The 22,245-nt window shown below is 47.0% G+C and overlaps 1 protein-coding gene, 2 long non-coding RNA genes and 1 pseudogene across 7 annotated transcripts; 2 read left to right on the forward strand and 2 right to left on the reverse strand.

Moving 5' to 3' along the window:
- Positions 1 to 5,720: 5,720 nt before the first annotated feature.
- On the reverse strand, positions 5,721 to 7,866 carry LOC116665815. The gene is made up of 3 exons (XR_004322516.1): positions 7,055 to 7,866; positions 6,523 to 6,681; positions 5,721 to 6,396 (listed from the first exon to the last, which is right to left on the reverse strand). It is a non-coding gene; the product is annotated as an uncharacterized LOC116665815 (long non-coding RNA).
- Positions 7,867 to 8,124: 258 nt separating this feature from the next.
- Positions 8,125 to 10,231, forward strand: LOC116665814 (annotated as a pseudogene).
- Positions 10,232 to 11,062: 831 nt separating this feature from the next.
- On the reverse strand, positions 11,063 to 16,908 carry LOC102524246 (chymotrypsinogen B). 4 transcript variants are annotated; one of them, XM_032486767.1, is made up of 7 exons: positions 16,845 to 16,900; positions 14,942 to 15,045; positions 14,738 to 14,817; positions 14,576 to 14,654; positions 14,136 to 14,316; positions 13,131 to 13,264; positions 11,063 to 12,354 (listed from the first exon to the last, which is right to left on the reverse strand). In XM_032486767.1, exons 1-7 carry the CDS (start codon positions 16,894 to 16,896, stop codon positions 12,181 to 12,183), a joined length of 804 nt encoding a protein of 267 aa, XP_032342658.1. In that variant the 5' UTR covers positions 16,897 to 16,900; the 3' UTR covers positions 11,063 to 12,180. The 4 variants fall into 4 exon arrangements, with proteins under 4 accessions (XP_032342658.1, XP_032342656.1, XP_032342657.1 ...); XM_032486765.1 differs by lacking the exon at positions 16,845 to 16,900 and adding an exon at positions 15,229 to 15,364; XM_032486766.1 differs by lacking the exons at positions 11,063 to 12,354; positions 16,845 to 16,900 and adding exons at positions 12,393 to 12,671; positions 15,229 to 15,363.
- LOC116665816 lies at positions 13,630 to 19,536 on the forward strand. 2 transcript variants are annotated; one of them, XR_004322518.1, is made up of 4 exons: positions 13,630 to 13,888; positions 17,834 to 17,947; positions 18,360 to 18,442; positions 18,538 to 19,536. It is a non-coding gene; the product is annotated as an uncharacterized LOC116665816 (long non-coding RNA). The 2 variants fall into 2 exon arrangements; XR_004322517.1 differs by lacking the exon at positions 18,360 to 18,442.
- Positions 19,537 to 22,245: the final 2,709 nt, after the last annotated feature.

The raw sequence follows: 22,245 nt of genomic DNA on the forward strand, positions 1-22,245 counted from the left end.
GTCTCCTGCCCCCAGAGAAGCTGCCCCTCTAGACACAGACTGAATCACTTCATGTGTGACACACATCTGAATAAAGCAGAACCTACCTCTTTCTCGGTTTTAGAAGGACTGTCAGGATGTTAAACAAAATACAACAAGCCAACCAAGACACACCTATAAAGGTTAGTGGGACGCATGTGAAAGGATGCATAGATGGGTCCTGAAGAACCTAACGGAGCATAAAACCCCATGAGAATTCTGGATCACGACTGCTGACACGGCAGTGGATGTGGGGACATTCATTCCAGAAAGACATCTTGAGCACCAATAAGGGAGCAGGAACTGGGCTGCTGGGGATACAGTGGTGAACAAGATTATATTATGGTAGAGGGCTTCTGCCCCTGGGGCATTTACCTATTAGCAGTGCATTCCCAGGAGTAGACAAGACAACCTGGGCAGAGGATGGATTACATGAAGCTGAAAATGTAGATGTCGTTTGGCCTGTCCCTCAGAAAAATGAGATGCCATGGTAGAGTTTTAGATAAGGAATAGCTTCATTCTGTTTCTTTTAAAAGTAAATGAGCTTGATGCTAACTGGGAGAATTGGGTAGAGCTGCCAGAGCAGAAACCCCCACTTAGAACCCCGAAAGATGAAGTTCTGCCAATTCAGAGCTCCCATCTCTTAGTGATGTTGGCAATCAGTGAGAAATCATCTTGCAAGGATCCATGTTCAGCTGAATTCTTTCTGCTTTCCTAGATCTGTTCCTAGTGTCTTCTGGTGTTTGCCCCATTCCTGCTGCCTCCGGCCCATCCAGACCCCTTAAGGATTACCTATGCCCACCTCAAAACGGTGGAAATCTGCGCCCTGAAACCAATGTAGTTAGTGCAGGTTGTTCAGGGGTAGGGCCAACATAAGCACTTTCCCTGTCTGGCTGATGCTGAATGTGGGAGGAGGAAGGTTGCTGAGGCAATTCCTGAATGTGAGAAAGGGCGGGGCAGCAGGTAGGGCTCTGTACCTCTTAGGGAAGTGAAGAGAGGCCAGGGCTGAGCAGAGGCTGCCCCCTGAGATGTGGGAAGTCCTGTCATGCTGGGAAGTGTGCATTTGAAGGTAGCAGGAGGCCTGTGGGACTGTGGCCTCAGATCATTTTGCTCAGGACAACAGACACTAATGTGGAAAACAGGCCAGGCCTTGTCTGTGATGAGGACCAGCCTAGGGGTGGGCCTGGCTGTGGTCAGCTGGTTTGGCTCTTCTGAAGAGTGGGCACAGGATGGCCAGGCTTAGGTAAGGAAAGGCAGCTGAGGGGTGCCCTGCTGAGACATAATTGTCATGGAGCAGGCCACCTGGAGGAATGGTGACCAATAGCAGGTGGCCTTAAGGGGGTCAAGGTGAGGACATCAGAATGGGTCCCCTGTGGCCTCAGGAGGTCAAATGCTAATAGAGGTCGAACAACAACGGCAGCAACTCCCACCAGGCCAGTCGCAGAGGCAGCAGCACTGCTGTCGCCACGGAGGCAATGGGATCTGCTCGCTCGTCCTGCTCTTGGCTATATACCGTTTGCTTTATACGCGGTAGCTCATTCAACAGTCAAGTAACCGTAACCCATGAGGCAAGTTTATTATTCTTGTTTATAAATGAAACTAACATTCAGAGAGGCTAAAGAATTTGCTCAAAGTACATGAAGTGGTACAACACCAATTCTAAGAATTTGGAAAGTTCAGGTATAATGTAATCTAGAGCAACCACTGAAACAAATCATGCAAAAAAGTATATCGAAAAAGCTAGTAGATAAATTAAAATGGAACTCTTAAGAATGTTTTTAACCATAAAGGTGGCAAAAACAAAGGAACATAAAGGGGGGAGGGACAAACGAATAGTAAAATGGTAGACCCAAAGTTCAACCATATTAACAAAAGGCAGAAATAGTCTCATGGATAAAAAATTAAAATTAAAAAAAGGAAGGCCAAACTATATGCTCTAAGAATCATGCTTTTAATATGAAGACACAGATGGAAAGTAAGTGGATGGGGGAAATACGATATAACCGGTAAACCTAAGAAGCTTGGAGTGGTACTATTAATATCAAATAAAGTAGAATTCAGGATAGAGTATTACTAGAGATAAAAGATAATCATAATGACAAAGCAGTCAATTCAGGAAGACAAAAACATGTATGCGCTAATAACAGTTTCGAAATAGACAAATGCAAAACTGGACATATTTCAAAGAAGAAAAGACAAACCCACAAGCATAACTGAAGATTTTAACATCTTTTCTCAGCAACTAATAGAACTAGACAAACATTCAATCAAGATATAGAAAATATGAGCACCACTATTAATCACCTTGATCTAACTGACACTGATGGAACGTTCATATGCAGTCTTCAAAGGCACAAAGCACATTCACCAAAATAGACATATGCTGGGCCATACAAGTCTTAAGTTGTTGAAAAGGATTGAAATACAGAGTGTGTTCCATGACCACAAGAGAATTAAATTAGAAGTCAGTAACAAGATAACTGTAGTGTAAGTACCTGACTGTTGAGTTTTGGAGGTTTTTTTTTTTTTTTTTTTTTTTAATTGTAACGCAGTTGCCTGACTAAAGCTTTTGAAAGCTGAGGCCTCCATTTAAAAGACAGCTATCTCAAATAAACACGCTGCCAGCCACACAACTGGATCAAGAGCCAGGCTACCTCCTCCCCACTCCCTGCCAAGTTTCCTTTGTTTTAAAGATCTCTGGTTGACTTCTGTAACTGTTTGGCCTCTTGCTTTTCCCTCTGCATTTTAATTCCTGCTCTTATGTTTTAAATTCACCACTTAAGAGTGAACCCACAAAACCCTAGGCCCCCACCCTCAGCCCCAGTAAAAGCAGAACCCCAGGCCTGTACTTTCTACCTGCAACCTTGCCATGTGGCCCCAGGCATGCCGTGTACCCTCCAGGACCTGCAAGTTATAACCTTGCTTTTTTTCCCCAAAGTTTCCTGACAGTTATTGCTAAGTCTTGCAATCATAATGAGAACTCCAAGGCCTGGCCTTGCCACAAAATTGATTCCAGAAGGGGAGGTGTCTGTGGGGATCTCAGGTGAGTGCCCCCAGGCATTTCTAGCTGACAGCATCACTGACCATAGGCTGAGATAGGCAGGGAGGACGGCATGATTGCCCTTGCACTTAACCAAGGGGAGAGCCCTTGGGCTACAGCTGGCTTAATGACCAACCCAAGTGGGTAACGCAGTCTGAGAAGGGAACACCCATTGCTGGAGGTCTGTCCTGCTGTGTCTGTTGTGTGTTGCCTGTGCTATCCATCCCCAAATGTCATTGCTGTGTAATAATTCAACAATATCCCCAGAGCTGCATGATCAAGGCCATGGCTAACAAGATGATTAGACCACTAATTATGAAGACCTGAATTGGTTGGTAATGTACTTAAGGGTCCTCCACACCCTGAGGCCAAGAAGAGTGAACTGGATTGGAAGGTTCCTGTCAATGCCCGAGGTCGGGCTCTGGGGTAAGGAGGATGGGAGACCCCTGCCTGTGACCACTGAGTCACTGGGTCATGCCTGGACTACCTCTCCTAAGCCAGATAAGTGCAATTGCCCAGCCCCTGGAAACCAGTGGCACCACCGAAAGGGCAATGCAGCAGAGGCCTCTGCTCTCTGTGCCACCACTTCACTCACTGCTGCCACTTGTCCTCCCCTGACCTGGTACGATATCATGGGTCCAATCCCTGGTGCTTAAAAGTTAATGGACAGAAGCTGTGATATATTTATACAATGGAATACTACTCAGCCATAAAAAATAATGAAGTAATGCCATTTGCAGCAACATGGATGGACCTGGACAATGTCATTCTAAGTGAAATAAGCCATAAAGAGAAAGAGAAATACCATATGATATAACTCATACGTGGAATCTAAAAAAAGAAAAAGACAGACAAACTTATTTACAAAACAGAAACAGACTCACCGACACAGAAAACAAACTTATGGTTACCGGTGGGGTGGGGAAGGGGGTGGGAAGGGATAGATTGGAAGTTTGAGATTTGCAGATACTGACTAATATATATACAATAAGCAAGTTTATACTGTATAGCACAGGGAACCATATTTAATATCTTGTAATCTTGTGATGAAGAATATGAGAAGGAATGTATGTATGTTCCTATGTGACTGAAGTATTGTGCTGTACACCAGAAATTGACACATTGTAAACTGACTATATATACTTCAATAAAAGTGTATTTTTAAAAACCCATTATCTGACATAAATGTTAGCAATGTTCTCCTAGGGCAGTCTACCCAGGCAATAGAAATAAGAGCAAAAATAAACAAATGGGACCTCATTAAACTTAATAAGCTTTTGCACAGCAAAGGAAACCATAAGCAAAACAAAAAGACAACCTACAAAATGGGAGAAAATATTTGCAAAAGATGAGACTGACAAGGGCTTAATTTCCAGAATATATAAACAGCTCATACAACTTAAGAAAAAAACAACTCAATCCAAAAACAGGCAGGAGACCTCAACAAGCAATTCTCCAGTGAAGACATATGAATGGCCAACAGACACATGAAAAAATGCTCAGTGTCACTAATTATCAGAGAAATGCAAATCAAAACTACAACGAAGTATTATTACCTCACATCAGTCAGAATGGCCATCATTCAAAAGTCCACAAATGATGAATCCTGGAGAGGGTGTGGAGAAAAGGGAACCCTCCTACACTGCTGGTGGGAATGTAGTTTGGTGCAGCTGTTATGGAAAACAGTAGGGAGATTCCTCAAAACACTAAACATAGACCTACCCTATGATCCAGCAGTCCCACTCCTGGGCATACATCTAGAGGGAACCTTAATTCCAAAAGACACCAGCACCCCAATGTTCATAGCAGCACTATTTACAGTAGCCAAGACATGGAAACAGCATAAATGTCCATCAACAGATGACTGGATAAAGAAGTTGTGATATATTTATACAATGGAATACTACTCAGCCATAAAAAATTATAAAGTAATGCCATTGCAGCAACATGGATGGACCTGGAGAATGTCATTCTAAGTGAAGTAAACCAGAAAGAGAAAGAAAAATACCATATGATATCACTCATATGTGGAATTAAAAAAAAAAGACAAACTAACTTATTTACACAACAGAAACAGACTCACAGACATAGTAAACAAACTCATGGTTACCAGGAGGGGAAGAAAGTGGGAAGGGATAAACTGGGAGTTTGAGATTTGCAGATACTAACTAATATATATAAAATAGATAAACAACATGTTTATAATGTATAGCACAGGGAACCATATTCAATATCTTATAGTAACTTATGGTGAAGAATATGAAAACGAATATATGTATGTTCATGTATGACTGAAGCATTATGCTATACACCAGAAATTGACACAGCATTGTAAACTGACTATGCTTCAATATATATATACATTTATATATATATTTTTTGCATATATATATACAAAAAAAATTTAATGCAAGTGCCTGACCTGCACTTTTGATTGCCAGAGCATCCACTTCAAAGACAGCTTTGTCAATAAACACATTGCCAGTCACACAACTGAAGAGCCAGCACCCCCCCACACACACTGCAGCTGCAAGGTTGAAGACCCCACTTTGAGGACCTCCACTCGTGATTAGAGGCACTGTTTTCTGGGATAAGGAGAGGAATGACTCCTGCCCTGTAAAGCCCACAGTCTAGCTGGAGACGGTCAAGTCAGCAGGTGAGCCCAATGGAACATCATGAGTTTCCAGCAGAGGGAGTGGGGAGGGGAGCGTGCAGGAGGAAGCACCTAACTCTGATTAAGGCGAAGGAGGTCTGGTACAAATCTGAGGAGCCACAGATGCAACAGTGCTTACCAAAGTCACTTAGCCTGATGGTCATCCTTCCCTGATTTCTTGTGATCCCACAGACTGAGCAGTGCCCTGTCCACTGTCCATCTATTCTGCCCAAGGGCTTCCAGACCCTACTAACCAGTGCCATTACAGTGTGGGCCAGGACCCCGCTGCCTCTCCCATCTTCCCACTCATCATGGTAACTGCATCCTCCTGGCCCCTGTGTCTCGGGCTCCCAGCACATTGCCATCAACCATTCGGTTCTGTAGCAGCATCTCCTACTGTCCACCCTGGCTTAGAGAGGGGCCCTGCAGGTGACCTTCCCAGCCTGCTGGTCCCCTTCTCACCAGCACATTCCTTCCTGCTTGGGCAGATGTGTGCATCTTCTGGGCTTCCCCATGGAACAGTCACCGACTTTACACAGCACATCCATCCTACCATGCCCGCTTCGCTCAGCCTCAAATCCATTTTTCCACCATCTGAGATTTCTCCTTCATTTAACGTGGTCCAGTGCTTGTTTCCATGCTTCTAGGAGCCATCCAAGCAGCATGTTGGCACCATCCCTGGGTCCTAGCAGGATGTTAAATCCTATATGTTGGGACAGGGCTCCCAAATCAATAAGCTCTCCTTTACCTGATTTTATGTCCTGCCCCGCCCCCATCAGGGCTCTTAGCATCCAGTCCCAGTCGTACTCACCTGGCCTTGCTGGTGGGGTTCTGCAGTGCCCTTGGAACACAGTTTCTTTCCTCTCTTCTCAGACCTGGCTCAACTTCATGGCCACGAGCGGGGGTGGGGTGGGCAGTTCTGGGGAGCCTGTGGTCCTGCTGGGCCCTGACCCTGGCCTGGCAGACCTTTCTAGGTTGAGAGTTGAACCTTTGAAGCTTGGCTGTTCTGTGCCGACATCCTGGACCCCGTCCTCAGCTTTCTGGCCCCCCTGTAACTGTAACTGTAACCATAGGGATCGGGGGGGGGGGGGGCTCTTTCCATGCTCCAGAGGAGGCTTTCTGGCCTCACGCCATGCTGCATTAATTGCCTCTGAATCACTCTCAGCTTTTCTCTTCCCGTGCCTTAACTGTGCTTAACAACAGCCACGCCCGGTCACCATCCTTAACTTCTCCCTCCCTCCGTCTTTCTCAAATTCCTGACCTATGGAACCCACGAGTGAACTCTCTCCCACCAGACTACCATCCCAGCTTGTCAGTGGTGGAAGTTTTAACAATTTAGTTACCTTGTGCTGGGGCGGGGCTCCCCCTACCAAGTGTGAAGGGGTCCTCATCACCAGCAGGTAGACAGTGATCCAACTCCAGAATCCCACCTTAGCATTTGTTTTCAGGGACCCACTCCTGGTACCATCAGTCACAGCTCGAGCTTCTGGGGCGCAGACTCTGAGGTGAAGATTAGCACCAGGAAGTGGATCAGGGAGTGCTTCAGGGAGCAACACCTGGGAGGGGAAGGGATGGAGGTGGGGTGGGGGAGAGAAATGGGCCTTTGAAACTCTGACCAATCAGGGATGGGGCTGCCCAGAAAGGAGGCATGACCTTGATCAGGATGATTCTTTTCAGCTGAGGAAATTCCCAGAGAGGACTGACAGCTGAGGGCTGTTGGCTGGTGACACTCCCACTCTGGGGTGTCAGTCAGTCTGGGAGGGGAGTCTGGGCAGCTCATCATGGTGTCCACTAACTGTGGGCTGATCAGTGATCGCTGAATGGTGTGACATTCTCCAGATGTGAAGGATGGCCATTTTCTTTTGATCAATCCCGACACTTTGGTTAAGTAGGAAGCTAGGTCATCTGTGGACAGAGCAGGTGGGGAGCATGCACTGTGTCTAATGCAGAACAAGAATACTGTCGGGGCAGCCTCACCCGGGCATGAAGCAGACCCTGCCCTATGGAGGAGGGGGGGCCTGCTGGCAAACTGAGATGGACTCCCAATTAATCATGGAGCTTTTTGTTTGACTATACTTTTCAATGTAAAACCTAATTAGAAAACTTAAGTATGTTTGGAACAACGTGGGTATTCCAACCTACTTTTTCAACTGCAATTTTTATGAAATTTAAATACAGATTAAGTATTCCTGATGAAAATTTAGCATCCTACTTGAGAAGTACTGTAAGTACAAATTATACAATGGATTTCAAAGATTTAGTATGAGAAAAAGAATGTAAAATATACCATTAATGTTAAAACCTGTTGAAATGATAGTATTTGGATATATCGAGGTTAAACAAAATATATTAATAAAACCAATTCACCTATTTCTTTTGACTATTTTTGAAAGGCTCTCAGATCATCTAAAATCACCCAGTCAAACAGGATAGAAAGCCCAGAAAAACCCAGGCACTTAAGGTCAATCAGTCTATGACAAAGGAGGCAAGAATTCACAATGGAGAAAAGACGGTCTCTTCAATAAGTGATGCTACAAAAAATGGACAGCTACATTGTAAAAGAATGAAGTTAGAACATTCTCTAACACCATATACAAAAATAAAATGGATTAAAGACCTACATGTAATACCAGATAATAAAAAACTCCTTCAGGAAAACATAGGCAGAACACTCGTTAACATAAATCGTAGCAATATTTTTTCGGATCTGTCTCCCAGAGTAATGGAAATAGACACAAAAATAAACAAATGGGACCTAATTAAACGTAAAATCTTTTGCACAGCAAAGGAACCATAAACAGCAAAAAGACAACCTACACAATGGGAGAAAATATTTGCAAATGATGTGACTGACAAGGGATTAATTTCAAAGTGAGCTTCCTTCTTAAAAAAAAATACAAACAGTTCATACAGTTCAATACCAAAAAAAAGAGTGTTTTCAGATGCTCAGGGGACGCGGCTGCTTGGGCAGATCTTCACTGGCATAATTACAGGCTGTGCAGCAGCAAGAGATGAACAGAGCTCTGGGAAAAGTGCTGTGTCTGAGGAATAATACCATTTTTCAGCAAGCCTTTTCCCTCTTAAGGTTCAGAATTGCAGGAGAGAATCCCATCTGTTCTGCAGGTGGCATTCTGTTGAGTACCAGTCGGCACTACAGGTCAAAGCCCACCCATGGCATTGGAATATACAAGCACCTAGTTAAAGCGCAAGAGCCCAAGAAGAAGGGGAAAGTGGAAGTGATACCCATTCATCTGGGGACAGATTATGAATATGGAGTTTTAAATATTCACCTGACTGCACATGACATGGCCCTGGCAGAGAGTTATGCCCAATATATTCACAACCTCTGCAACCATCTCTCGGTTAAAGTCGAGGAAAGTTATGCGATGCCCACCAAAACTACGGAGGTGTTGCAGCTGCAGGACCAAGGCAGCAAAATGTTCCTGGACTCAATTCTCAAACCACATGAGTGAGTGGTCCAGATCAGTGGTTTGAGTGCTACATCTGCAGAGATTTTCTTGGAAATAATCCAAAGCAATCTTCCTGAAGGAGTCAAACTGTCAGTGAGGGAGCACACTGAAGAAGACTTTAAGGGAAGATTCAAAGCTCGGCCAGAACTGGAAGAACTGTTAGCCAAGTTGAACTAGCTCATTGCAGACCCTTTCATGCTGGCACTGATGATACTGTGTTTAAGGGGAAGAGCTTCCTGGGTGGCCAAAGTTAAGCAGGACACCCTGACCCTCGGTATCATTAGTACCCATCTCTACAGCCAGGAATGCCTCCTCTCTGTGGAGGAGCACTTGTGAATTGTCAACACTTTCTTTTGAGCTAACCCTAGGTATCCTCCTTCTAATAAAAATCTCCTGATGATGCGTGTGTGTGTATGTGAGAAGTCCATCCTGTGGAGTATCTTTAACTAAGAGATTCACTTTTTCTCTTTTCTGGTGCTTTAGCACACAAGCATGTTCTCCTTCAGTATTTCTCCACTTAGAGTGAACTCATCCTTTAAATCAATCTGGCATGGAGTCCCTTTAGTGAAGCTGATGATCATAACATAAGTGAATTCTCTGTGGCTAGAAAGCATAGGGAGGGAGAGTTTGGCTTTGTATATAGAAAAACTCTCCAGATAGGATCAGGGTCTGTCCATAAGTGAAAAAAAATTCCCTTGTGGGATAGTGAGTGACTTGTCATAAGTATGCAGGTAGATGTTATAACTGCAGTTGAGGGTTGCCTGGAATGACTTTAAGCAAAGAATTAAAGGTTGATCTTGGTCAGGGGTCAGAAAACTACAACTTATGAGTCAAATCCCACCAACTGCCTATTTGCTTTTTAAAAGTAATTTATTGAGGCAAAATTCACGTCACAAAATTAACCATTTTAAGGTGAACAATACAGTGGTATTTAATGCATTTAGAGTGTCATGCAACCTCTATCTAGTTCCAAAACTCTGTTGCCTGTTTTTATAAATAAAGGTTTATTGGAAAAAAAAACAACAACCCAATCAAAAAATGGGCAGAAGATCTAAATAGACATTTCTCCAAAGAAGACATACTGATGGCCAACAGGCACATGGAAAGATGTTCAACATTGCTAATCATTAGAGAAATGCAAATCAAAACCACAATGAGTTATCACCTCACACCAGTCAGAATGGCCATCATCAAAAGGTCTACAAATAATAAATGCTGGAGAGGCTGTGGAGAAAAGGGAACCCTCCTATAATGTAAATTGGTGCAGCCACTATAGTGAACAGTATGGAGGTTCCTTAAAAACTAAAAATACAGTTACCATATGATCCAGCAATCTCACTCCTGGGCATATATTCGGAGAAAACTCTAATTGGAAAAGATACATGCACCCCAATGTTCATAGCAGCACAATAGCTGACATGGAAGCAACCTAGATGTCCATCGATAAATGACTGGATAAAGATGTGGCACACACACACACACAATGGAATACTTACTCAGCCGTAAAAAAGAATGAAAGAATGCCATTTGCAACAACATGGATGGACCTAGATATTATTATACTAAGTGAAGTAAGTCAGACAGAGAAAAACAAATATCATATGTTATCACTTATATTTGGAATCTAAAAAAATTATACAAATGAACTTATTTACAAAACAGAAATAGACTCACAGAAAACAAACTTATGGTTACCAAAAAGGAAAGAGAGGGGAGGGATAAATTAGGAGTTTGGGATTAACACATACACACAACTATATATAAAATAGATAAACAACAAAGACATACTGTATAGCACAGGGAACTATACTCAGTATCTTGTAATAACCTGTAATGAAAAAAGATCTGAAAAAGAATAGATATATGTATATGTATAACTGAATCACTTTGATGTACACCTGAAACTAACACAACATTGTAAATCAACTACATTTCAATATAAAGAAAGAAAGAAAGAAAAAGACAAAAACTTTAAAATCACCCATTTGGCTCACACTACATTTGTTTTGTCTAGTGCTGGGTTAAGAACGAAGCCTTGCAGTTTTTGCAATGGCCACGAGGTGGCACCCTTATCCCAGAACTGTGGGTTTCAGACTAGGAGGCTGGTTGGTGGAATGATTGGTAGAGGTGAAGGCTGGTCTTGCTAGTAAGTGAAAAAGTAACTGAACCAGGTTTGTGCTTGCTACTCCACTTTTATGCTAATCACATCCCACATTCATCTGCATGTAAATGGTTCTGATGTAGATATAAAATACATGTACTTTGCTCTCTGAGTTTGAGTGGTACCCCCTACCCCAAAGGCACAGTGATCCTTAAAACATTAGGCTTTAAATAATATTTTAAATAATTTACTTCATGCCCACCCACTCCTCTTTTCGACACTTCTTTTTCATTTTCCTTTTCTCCCTTTCACTTATTCATTCTCCAAATCAGGTTCAACTATTTTGGGGCTTATTTCTGTGCCTTTAGTAATAAAGCTGTGTGTAACCTTAACTTCAACATATTATGACCCACCATCAGAACACCTAAAATTGCACCAGGAAGATATTAGGATATTAGGAAGAATATTGAAAGGGAGATACAGAAAGGAGGCCAGTGCCATTCCTTTCCAGATGCCCAGTTAGTGTGGACTGCTGGCTGCCTCCCTCAAGACCAGCCTTGTAGGAACTCTAGAGGGACACATGGAGACATGGGACCTGGGAGAGGAGGGTGTGAACCAGAGGTTGTGTGTGACCAATGTGTGATATAATTGATGGTGGAGGCTGTAGGCTTGGCTGTGGGATAAAACAGGAACTAAACTGTTGTAACTCTGTCTGTTTCTCCCCCAGATCCAGTGCTTTGGGTCAATGGATGCCAGCCCCAGGCTCAACTATGACAGCGAGTACAGGTGTACTCGGGATAAATGGGTTGTGCAGAAACCCTCTGCAGGTGAGGGGCCGAGGAGTACAGGAAGACCACTTCCACAGCCCCACCCTGCCCTCCAATGCCCACCTCCAGGGCTATGGACTGAACAGCCTGGCCAAGGACTCCAGCCTTCCAGAAAGCTCCATGTGCCATGCTGGCTCCAGCAGGTAGGACCTGAGTTCCACCCCCGGGAGAAGTCCTGAGCAGGGAGGATGATATACAAAGATGCAGCTTCCTGAGAAGGCAGGGGTTGCCGGGGTACCTGCAGCCTGGAAAGGGAGCAGTAACACTGACCCCTTGGTGGGTGACAGGGAGGACTGCAGTCCCACGTAGTCCAGGCCACACAGGGAGATGTGTACACAGTGCTTCTGTACAGTTGGTTTTATTGGGGACCCTTGGGGTTGGGATGGCCAGAGCCACAGACTCAGTTGTTGGCTAGGATCTCCTGAACCCAGGGGATGAGCGCAGTGACACGAGCATAAACGGCAGGCGTGGACGTGGAGCAGATGCTGCTGCCCCAGGACACAATGCCCACCAGGGTCCAGCCTCCATTCTCCTGGCAGACCAGGGGACCACCAGAGTCACCCTGCAGGAGGAGAAAGGACTTGCGTCCAATCCTGAAAGGGGGTGCCAGGACCCGAGTGTGCAGAGGGTGCAAAGGACAAGTGGAGCCCAGTGGCCAGGCACAAGATACTTAGATCTGCTCAAAGGGCAGCCCCAGCTCTTCTGCCTACTCCTGGAGGGCCTGGGGCAGGTGGCTTACCCTCTCAGCCTGGATATCGTCTATAAAATGGGCTGAAATCGTCCAGCTCATGGGGTTGGCATGAGATTAAATACCCTTGGGAAGCCCCACACCACATTTGGCCAGAGCAAACCTTCACCAGGGGCATCTGTTAGTGCTGGTCCAAGTCTTCCTTGGGGCACTGGGCAGGGAGTGAGCTAAAATAGATCCTAGCAGACAGGAGTGGTCCTCTTGGCCTGACACGGGGCGCGGGGTGGGGTGCGCTCAGTAAGGGTGGATAGGGTGCCCGGGGTTGGGCCGTACCATGCAGGAGGAGACGCCGCTGGCGCCCGCGCAGATCATCACGTCGGTGATCTTGCTGCCCCAGTACTTCTTGCAGTCCCCGTTAGACAAAAGGGGCAGGGTCGCCTGCTGCAGCTTGTCGGGGGTCTTGATGGCTGGAGGGATAGAGGGCTTGGGGTCAGGGCCCCTCACCTCACCAGCTCGCCCAGGGGGGAAGAGACCAGAGCCGCCTGAGCTCTGCCCTCCCCCTGAGTGGTCCTCATCCTCCTCCAGTGATCATGGACACCGAGCTCCGCACCTTCCCTGACACCTTCAAAGCGTCTGTGGGACACGGTGCCTCTCCGATTCCACACCTGGCAGCAGTGACTGGGCTTCCAGCCCAGTTCAAACAAGCCCTGCCCTCCGAGGCTGGAGTTCTCCCATCCTTGCTGGACACTGTGTGTGGGCCGAGGGGCTGGGCCTTCCTCCCCGGGGAAGGGGAGGGACGGCCTTCCGACTGGGGACACTGGAGGGGACCCACCTCCCTCCTGCTGCCCTTTCCTGGCTGCTTCTGTCCTGTTAAAGGACCGGCAGGTGGGCGGTGACCTGCGCGGAAGAACTCAGGGCGAGGAGGGAGAGCATGGGGCGGAAGAACATCAGGCGGGGGAGCAGCGCGGCGCCCGGGGCCGGACGTTCAGGCCGCGAACCCGGCTTGGACACTGGCCTCCGCGCCCAGACTTCACCGGAGCCTTCACCCTCCTCGGTCTGGAGGGGAGTCCGGGCTGTCCATCTCCTTGCAGGTTAGTGAGGGCGATACTTGCCGGTACTTCGGTGTTTCTTCCGAAACTATTCATGTACATATTGTCAAATCTCATTTTTTTTCACATTTGGTAAGTTTTTATTTAAGAGGGTTTTAAATAAAGACATGGAAAGATTAATGACTGTATAGGAATTTAAACAAAAAAAAATTTTTTTTAAAGAGCCGTACGTGTCCCACCTGGAGACTGTGGGTGCTCTGGGAAGGTTTAGAGGGCGGGGCCGGCTCACCGTTGTACTTGGTCTTGCCCCAGCCGGTGGTGGCGCACTGCATCCCGGCGGGGAAGTCGTCGTCGGCGCTGGGCAGGCACACGGCCGACACGGTCTGGGAGAAGCGGGCGGGCGTGGAAAGCTTCAGCAGGGTGATGTCGTTGAGGACAGTGAGCAAGCTGAAATTGGGGTTCTTGAAAACCTGCGAGTGGGGCCCAGAAAGATGAGCTGAAGCCCTGGGAGACATCAGGGATCTGCAAGCTTCAAGGAGGCAGACTCCTTTCCTGACAGCCCATTCAGGAGCTGGGAATGAATATTCTGAAGCCGGCTCCATCGGCACTTGGCTCCTCGCCCTTCGCGACCCCTGAAAGATCTTCTTCCTCCTGCCCCTGCCCCTGCCCCTGCCCCCGCTCCCAGCGCCAAGGCTGATCCCCGACCAGTCCACCAAGGTGTCTGCGTACCTTGGCAATCGTCAGGACCTGGATGTCCTCAGCGTCTGAGCCCTGGTCAAACTCTCCGGCCACAACCACATCAGAGGTTCTACAGGAATCACGTGGGGATTAAAGACTAAGAATGTGCCCGGCTTCCCTCCCCCACCCCCAGACTGGAGTCCGGGCCCTCACGTGACCCCACAGTGGGCAGCGGTGACCACCCAGTCCTCACTGATGAGGGAGCCCCCGCAGAAGTGGAAGCCGGTGCTGTCCTGGAGGAAAATGGGGGCGGGGGTCAGCGCTGACGGGACATCAGCAACACCGACCTGGGCAGGAGCCCCCAGCCAGTCGGATCCCTCAATATGCCACCCCATTCATGCACAGAACCCGCCTCACCTGCAGGGACACCTGCCAGGGCCAGGAGCCAGGGACAGCGTCCTCCCCATTGATGATCCTGGACAGGCCACTCAGCACGGGTTGGATGGTGGGGACCCCACAGCCTAGAGGGAAAGGGGAGGGTGAAGAAGGGCTGAGGCTCAGAGCCAGTCTGCAGAAATCCTGGTTTCTACCTCAGCTGTCCAGGCTGGCTCAGGACCCATTGCCACACTCATCCCTCCTCCAAAAACTTCTCTTGTCACCTCCCACCAGTAGGCTCAAGGATCTGCCCCACACAGCCTGCTGACCCCAGTCACCCTTCCAGGGATGCAGAGGACAGGCTGCATCCACCCAGGGCCGCCTTGACTGAAGGAGCAGAAAGGTTGAGAAATCGGACCATCTTGCCTGTACTCCTAGGCCCACCATTCCTTGCTGTGAGGCCTCAGAACAGTCACTGAATCCCCAGTGCTCACTTTACTCAGTGCACTGGGGAGCAAACAGTGCTAATCTCACTAGTCAAAGCTCACCCTTCAGATTGGTGGGGCAAAGGGTGTGGAATTAAAATCTGATAACCCCAGTCCACGTGAAACCCAGAACTCTGACAGCTGATGGGAGTACACTTTACACTGCTGGGCTCCGGCAGAGATTTCAGGAACTCTGCATTGTATAAAGTTTTAGCTGATTATTTAATAAAGTGAGACTTTAACCCCACACCATAAAAGGACACATTGAAGAAACACAAAACAAAGGACCTGAATTGTCACAGAACAATGAAAAAGTCAGGTGTGCTTAAAGTGTCTGTGACGCATTTGCTGTGTCAGGACCAGATGAGTTCTCAACACCCATACTCGTGTTTTACAATTCGGAGACAGTAAGGGAAGTCAGGCAGGTACAGCCCCTAAGACCAGCCAGGCCACCCCAGGGTCACGTGGGCCTTGCTACAGGCCCAGATCCCCTGCCTATGGGGACAGAGGGATGGACCGGCCACTCACGGAATGTTGTTATCACCAAAATATATGTGGTCATCATAATCCACTTTTTTGTAGTAACAAGAAGGTTATACTATCAACTGCGATGTAGTCACACAGCTGCAGCTGAGTGCTTTACAGTAATTAAAGTGAATGAGCAGGGTCTCATTAGATTTATCAATGGGATAAATCTAAAACTTGACGTGGGTGGAAAAAAGAAGGTTGTAAACCTGATGTAGCATATAAACTGTTCATGTAACATTGTTAGAAATGTTTTGCCCTGTTTATGGATTTATAAATATGTAGTAAATTTGTAAAAAACCCACACGGAAACGGTACACAGTGAGTTCAGAATAGGAATCACCTTGCAAGGAGGGGAGAGGGGAGTTCAGCTGAATCTACTTTATGTTTTAAAAAGAAATATGTGAAGCAAATCTGCAAAAAAAGATAACATTTGTTAAACCTCAACAGGAGGTACATAAATGTGGTATTATTCTCTGTATTTTTTACTACTTTTTCTTCTTTTTTTAATAGGAAATAAAATGCTTAGCAAGCTCCCAGTAAATAGAAACCCCAGGTAGAGGCCATGGGAGGTTTCTTGGGAACCAAACCCTTCTTCTTCCCACAGCTCTCCGACTTGAGCAATTTCTGGGGCCTGAGACCTCGGTGGGGCCCAGATTGGCCCTTTCCGCCCTTCTGGTGCAGGGTGTGAAGGCTCACAAAGCCCCGTGAGGACCATCTTCTCCCTGCAGCCTTGCTTGCCTGTCTGGGCGTGATGCCTGTGAGTGCAGCGCCGGGGGCTCAGATCTCCCTCTTAGCCAGTCCCTAGGGCTTGCTTGGGACAAAGCCCCTCAGACCCTGTGATGAGGGGCCTGGCTGCAGTGACACCGGAGGCTCAGGGAGCTCCTTCCCAGCCCCCTCCCAGACCTAGCTATGCCCCCAGCCCTGACACTCACTGAAGGAGGCCCCCACGAGGGTGAAGCAGGAGAGGAACCAGAGAAACACCATGTTGCTGCAGTCAGGACAATGTGGGGCACCTGCCCCTGGGGCTCCTTTTATATCGTGTGGGACTCCACAGGTCCCGCCCAGCCCCTCTGGCCCCGCCCATCCAGAGAGGCCCGAGAGCCACCCACCTGTTATCCAGGGACCTTGGGTGATAAGGGAGGTTGCCAAGCCCCCCTCACAGCCTATACTGGCTCTCAGCCTGGGACATCTCGGCCCCTGGGAAAAGGGCAGCTGCCTTGGCCCAGTATCACCCAGGAGCCTTGGCAACGCCTGGCATCCCCAGGGCGCTGCAGGCAAGGCCAGCACCCACGCTGGGAGCTCAGGCCTTGCAGAGCCCAGCTTTGCAGCCAAAGGACACAGGGCTGGGGGCTCTGCCGCTCCCAGTGTGCCAGGGAGGAGTCCCAGCTCCCAAGTGCAGGCAATCCCACCATGGGTCCAAAGACCTCCAGCTGGTCGTCACTGAGGTTCTAAACTAAGAATGGTTCCAGTGCGATACTCACCTACAAGTACAGTATTATACAGAGATTCTGTGTCATCCAGAGGGTCACCTCAAAACCAGGCCAGCCAAGCAGCTTCAGACCGTGCATGAGGACACGTGGGGGTGAAGGAATTGTCCCCACGGATTGCTGCGGGCAGGTCACAGGTTGGCAAACACGCTGACCGGCTGTCCTGTTTGCCGCTGGGCTCAACTGAATTCTCCTGTTCTGTGATAATTCGTACTGTTAAGGAAATGGCAGTTGCATAAAGCTTGAGTTTCTTATAAAACAAAAAATTTGATTCCACACCATCAACTCACACATTGAGGAAACAGAAAAGAAAGGATTTTAATTGTCCCCGATCAATGAGAAAGGGACAGATATGGGTGATAGGCCAGTGATACCATAAACAGAGTGCACATGACTTCTCAGCACTATGGACACAAGTCCCTTCCCTCCCCTAGGTCAAGGCCTGGTCTGGACGCCGGGGCACCCACAGGAACAGGGCACATGGCGCCCTTGGTCTCGCGGGGCTGAGATTCCAATGAAAGAGACAAACCTAAACAAACGAGAATGAGGTGAGTTGGAGAAACCGGGAGAGGGACAGGAAAGCACTACTGCTCTGGACAGTCCAGCCTGGGCCTCACTGATGAGCTGGTTTGAAAAGGAAAATGCACTGGCCCAACTGAGTCTTCTTCCAAGGCCTCCGGGGTTCTGTGGTCACAGGGCTGTGTTCACCTGGGGAGAAGCTGGTCAGAGCTGGGGGCTTCGGAGTTGTGTGTTTTCTGCAGAGGGGTGTGTAAAGTGTTGAAACACAATTGGGCAGAAGCTCTGACCAGTGGGAACAGTGGCCACAGCAGGGACAGGCCCCCAGAGGTCCTGAACCCTGACTGCGGGGAAGGGTGGAGGCAGCCTCATTTCCGGGGACAAACATGGCAGGGCCAGCAGCCATTTGGTAACTGGGCCTGAAGCTTTTTGATATTTTAACAGGCTGGTGGTCACCCAGGGCTGTCCTGGCTGGGCGTCAGCCCTGGATTTCAGCATAAGGGATCCACGGGGAATTCCAGGCCAGGGTAATTTATTGAAATATTAACATCTGCTGTTTTGTTTTGTTTCCTTCACTCATTCCAAGCAGGTAGCCAAGTCATTTGTATTTTCCTTGCCTCAGGGATTTTTCCAGAATGGAAAACAGAAGCAGCCTGAGGTCACTGGAAAGTAAACTCTTGGCCGACTAGAGTACAGGAGATATGTGCACATTTGCTGGTGTGTTTTTTACTTTGAACGATTCCTTTTGGCCCCAGCTCATCCCCTCATTGAAACCAGACCCTGGGAGCGTGCACTCCCTGACAGCAGGGTGACCATTTTGTTACAAAGAGTAACAGTCTTTGCCACCTGCCTAAAGCCATCTCCCCCTTCTTGTTTTCATGGACGGTTCCCCTGGAGGGTTGTGCCACTCCAGCTCTCAGGGGTGAGGGTGTAGGACTCTGATGAACATAAGCTGATGGAGGCAAAGAGGAGAACTCCAGCCCTTCCCTTCCTACACTTGGGCAGAGCCCTGTGGGGACATGGTGATTCAAGCCTCAGCCACCATCTTGAGACCCAGAGAGGAAGGACGCTGACCCAGAGCCACCATCGCCAAACACCCGGCAGAAGCCTCCAGATCGCTGCTGTGTGAGCAGAGCAAATCTGCATAGTTTAGCCACTGTCAGCCATGTGTTTTATTACGCAAAGCATCTTAACGGATACAGAATGACCGTAGAATGGTTCTGGATGTCTTCCATTTTCCCCTTTAGACCTACTCTCTGCCCTTCTCCATCTTGCTGGCCTCTAGCAAGACTGACCTTCAGGGATGAGACTGCACTACGTCTTCCCAGGCTCTCTGGCTTCCTGTGGGAGTCAGCCCAGGGGAGGCCCAGCAGGAACAGGGACAGAGCTGGGGTTGTGGGGGAGTGGTCAGGGTATTGATTCTCTGGGTTCCCTCCCTGAGAAGCTGCTGTGGGTTGGCTGCCTCATTCCACAGAGGCCCTGTCTGCACAGCTACCCTTTCTGGGTTCCTTAGCTGCTCCCCCCTTGTCCCTTCAGCTCTGAGAACGCTGTACGTCTCACTGTTTTTTGTCAGTTTTCTGAAACCCTGCCCACACCTTTGTAAAAATTCCCTTTATTAAAACTCTCCTCAAACAACCCAGTTTGACTGTGCCAGCTGTTCTCAGGCAGGACCGTGACTTTATAGTAATTGTGGCCCAAGGACCACTGAACATGGGATTCTAGGGTTGGTTTGCTCACACACTAAAGTGGTCCATGGACAACCTCTTTGCCAGGGAAGATGAGACCTGGTGGCCTATAGCATGTAGTGGCATCACCGTTATTCAAAATAACATGGGAGGTGTCTGAGGCTGACGTGCAGGTGGAAACAGGCTCTGGAGGTCACATGTTACTAAGTTCCTACAACATCAGTGGTGATCACAAATAGTGAGGAGACATGAAAAGATGATCAAAACCACCAGTCTTTAGGGAAATGCAAATCAAAACGACAGCAAGGCATCACTTTACACCCATTAGGATGGCTAATATAAACAAACCCCAGAAAACAGGAAATAACCAAGAATTGGAGAGGATGTGGAGAAATTGGAACCCTTGTGCACTGTTGGTGAGAATGTAAAATGGTGTAGCCTCTATGGAAAACTATATGACAGTCTCTCAACAAATTAAAAGTAGAGTTACCATATGATCCAGCAATTCCACATCTGGGTATATACTCAAAAGAATTAAAAGCAGGGTTTCAAAAAAATATTTGTACACCCATGCTCACAGCAATATTATTTACAGTAGCTAAAACGCAGAAGCAACCCAAGTGTCCACTGACCAATGAATGAACAAACAAAATGTGTGTGTTTATTCATATTGTCTATGTGTATACATATATATACACACAGACAATGGAATGTTACTCTGACCTAAAAAGGAAGAAAATTCTGACATGCTACTTCACAGATGAACCTGGAGGACATTATGCTAAGTGAAATAAGCTAGTCACAAAAAGACAAAGATTGTATGATCCCACGTACTTCGGATAGTCAAATTCCAGGCTATTTGCCTGGGGCTGGGGGGAGGGGCAGTGGAGAGTTATAGATTAATGGATACAGAGGTTCAGTTTTGCAAGATGAAAAGAGTTCTGGAGGTGGATGGTGGTGATGGTTGCACAATATAAATGTACTTAGTACATTCTGCAGTGCACACTGAGAAATGATTAAGATGGTAAATTTTATGTTATACATATTTTAGCACAATTTGGAAAATTGAAAAAAAAAGCACAATGAGCTACCCCTTCACACCAATCATTTTAAAAAATGGAAAATAAGTTTTGGCAAGGTTGTGAAGAAATTGGAACCGTGGTACATTACTGGTGGAAATGGAAAATGATATAGCTCCTGTGGAAAAGCCTGGCAGTATCTCAAAAGGCTGAACAGAGAGCCACCATGTGACCCAGAAATTCCACTTGTAGGTATATCATCTCCAAAACTGAAAGCAGGGATTTGACCAGATACTTGTACACAAATGTTCATAGCATCACTATTCACAATAGCTTAAAGGTAAAACAACCCAAGTGTTCAGTGGATGAATGGATAAACAAAATATGGTGTGTCTGCACAGTGGAATATTATTCAGCCACAAAAAGGAATGAAGTATTGAATATCGTACAACATGGATAAACCTTGACAACATTACGCTAAGTGAAAGAAGCCAGGCACAAAGGACAATATATTGTACAATTCTATTTACACGAAACATCCGTAAGAGGCAAACTGACAGAGAGAAAAATTAGACTAGAGGTTACCAGGGGCTGGGGGAGAGACGAATGGGGAGTAAGTGTTCAATGGGTACAGAGTTTCTGTTTGGAGTGATGAACAACTTTTAGAAATAGATGGTGGTGGGGAACAGTATAGTTCAGTGGTAGAGTGTGTGCTTTGCATGCACAAGATCCTGGGTTCACTCCCCTGTACCTCCATTAAAAATAAATACATAAACCTAATTAACTCCTCCCAAAACATTTTTTTTAAAAGGAGTCAGTGTAGAAATTAGCCGATGGCGATATCACAAATGTAATTAATACCACTAAATTATACACTTAAAAATAGTTAAAATGGCAAATTTTATGTATATTACAATTTTTTAAAAATTACTGCAATATACCAAAATACACTTTGTTTATTTATTTAAATTTTGTGGGAGAGGGAGGTAATTAGGTCTATTTATTTATTTGGTTTCTTAAGAGGAGGTACCAGGGATTGAACCCAGGACCTCAGGACCTTGTTCATGCTAAGTATGCGCTCTACCACTTAAGCTATACCCTCCCCCTGATTCATACACTTTAAATGGGTGGATTATATCTCAATAAAACTGTTAAAAAATATTGTGGAGGCAGAAGCCTTCTTCTGATGGCCCTGGAGAGCAAACGCCGGGGAAAGGAGGAGTGAAGGATGCTCATGTTCACCTGCACGTGGGTTGACAATCTGAATCCTTGAAAGCAGCTTTGGAGGTGTCCCCCATCTCCTGCAGCCACAGGATTGATGTGGTCAAGGACAACCCAGAGCCTGATTTTAAGGCTTGGAGAGTTGCAGAAGGTGATCAATACTCCACTCCACCAGGTAAGGAACTAGTGGGGAAGGAGTGGGGCTCCTGAGACGTGGGATGAGGTCCTTTGGGCAGACAGAAAAAGGCTGGAGAAATTTGCACCCCCAAATCTCCATGACCCCACCCTTGACAACCCAGGTATTCCAGTCCCCCTGTCTGAGGGAGCCAACCTCCATCTGCATAAAAGCTTTCAGCGACAATCTGGGCCAGTCACCTCACGAGACGATGCCATTCTCTGCCAGTC

Source organism: Camelus ferus, chromosome 9 (assembly GCF_009834535.1).
Source record: "Camelus ferus isolate YT-003-E chromosome 9, BCGSAC_Cfer_1.0, whole genome shotgun sequence".
In the NCBI taxonomy this organism is placed as follows: domain Eukaryota; kingdom Metazoa; phylum Chordata; class Mammalia; order Artiodactyla; family Camelidae; genus Camelus; species Camelus ferus.

Excerpts from the sequence above, each read along its gene's own strand:
- LOC102524246 (XM_032486765.1), bottom strand. The coding sequence starts at position 15,346 with ATGGTGGGCCTAGGAGTACAGGCAAGATGGTCCGATTTCTCAACCTTT. Across the intron at positions 14,317-14,575 it reads AGGTCCTGACGATTGCCAAG|GTTTTCAAGAACCCCAATTT; the intron begins GTACGCAGACAC and ends CCCCACTCGCAG. Across the intron at positions 13,265-14,135 it reads GGGCAAGACCAAGTACAACG|CCATCAAGACCCCCGACAAG; the intron begins GTGAGCCGGCCC and ends CTATCCCTCCAG.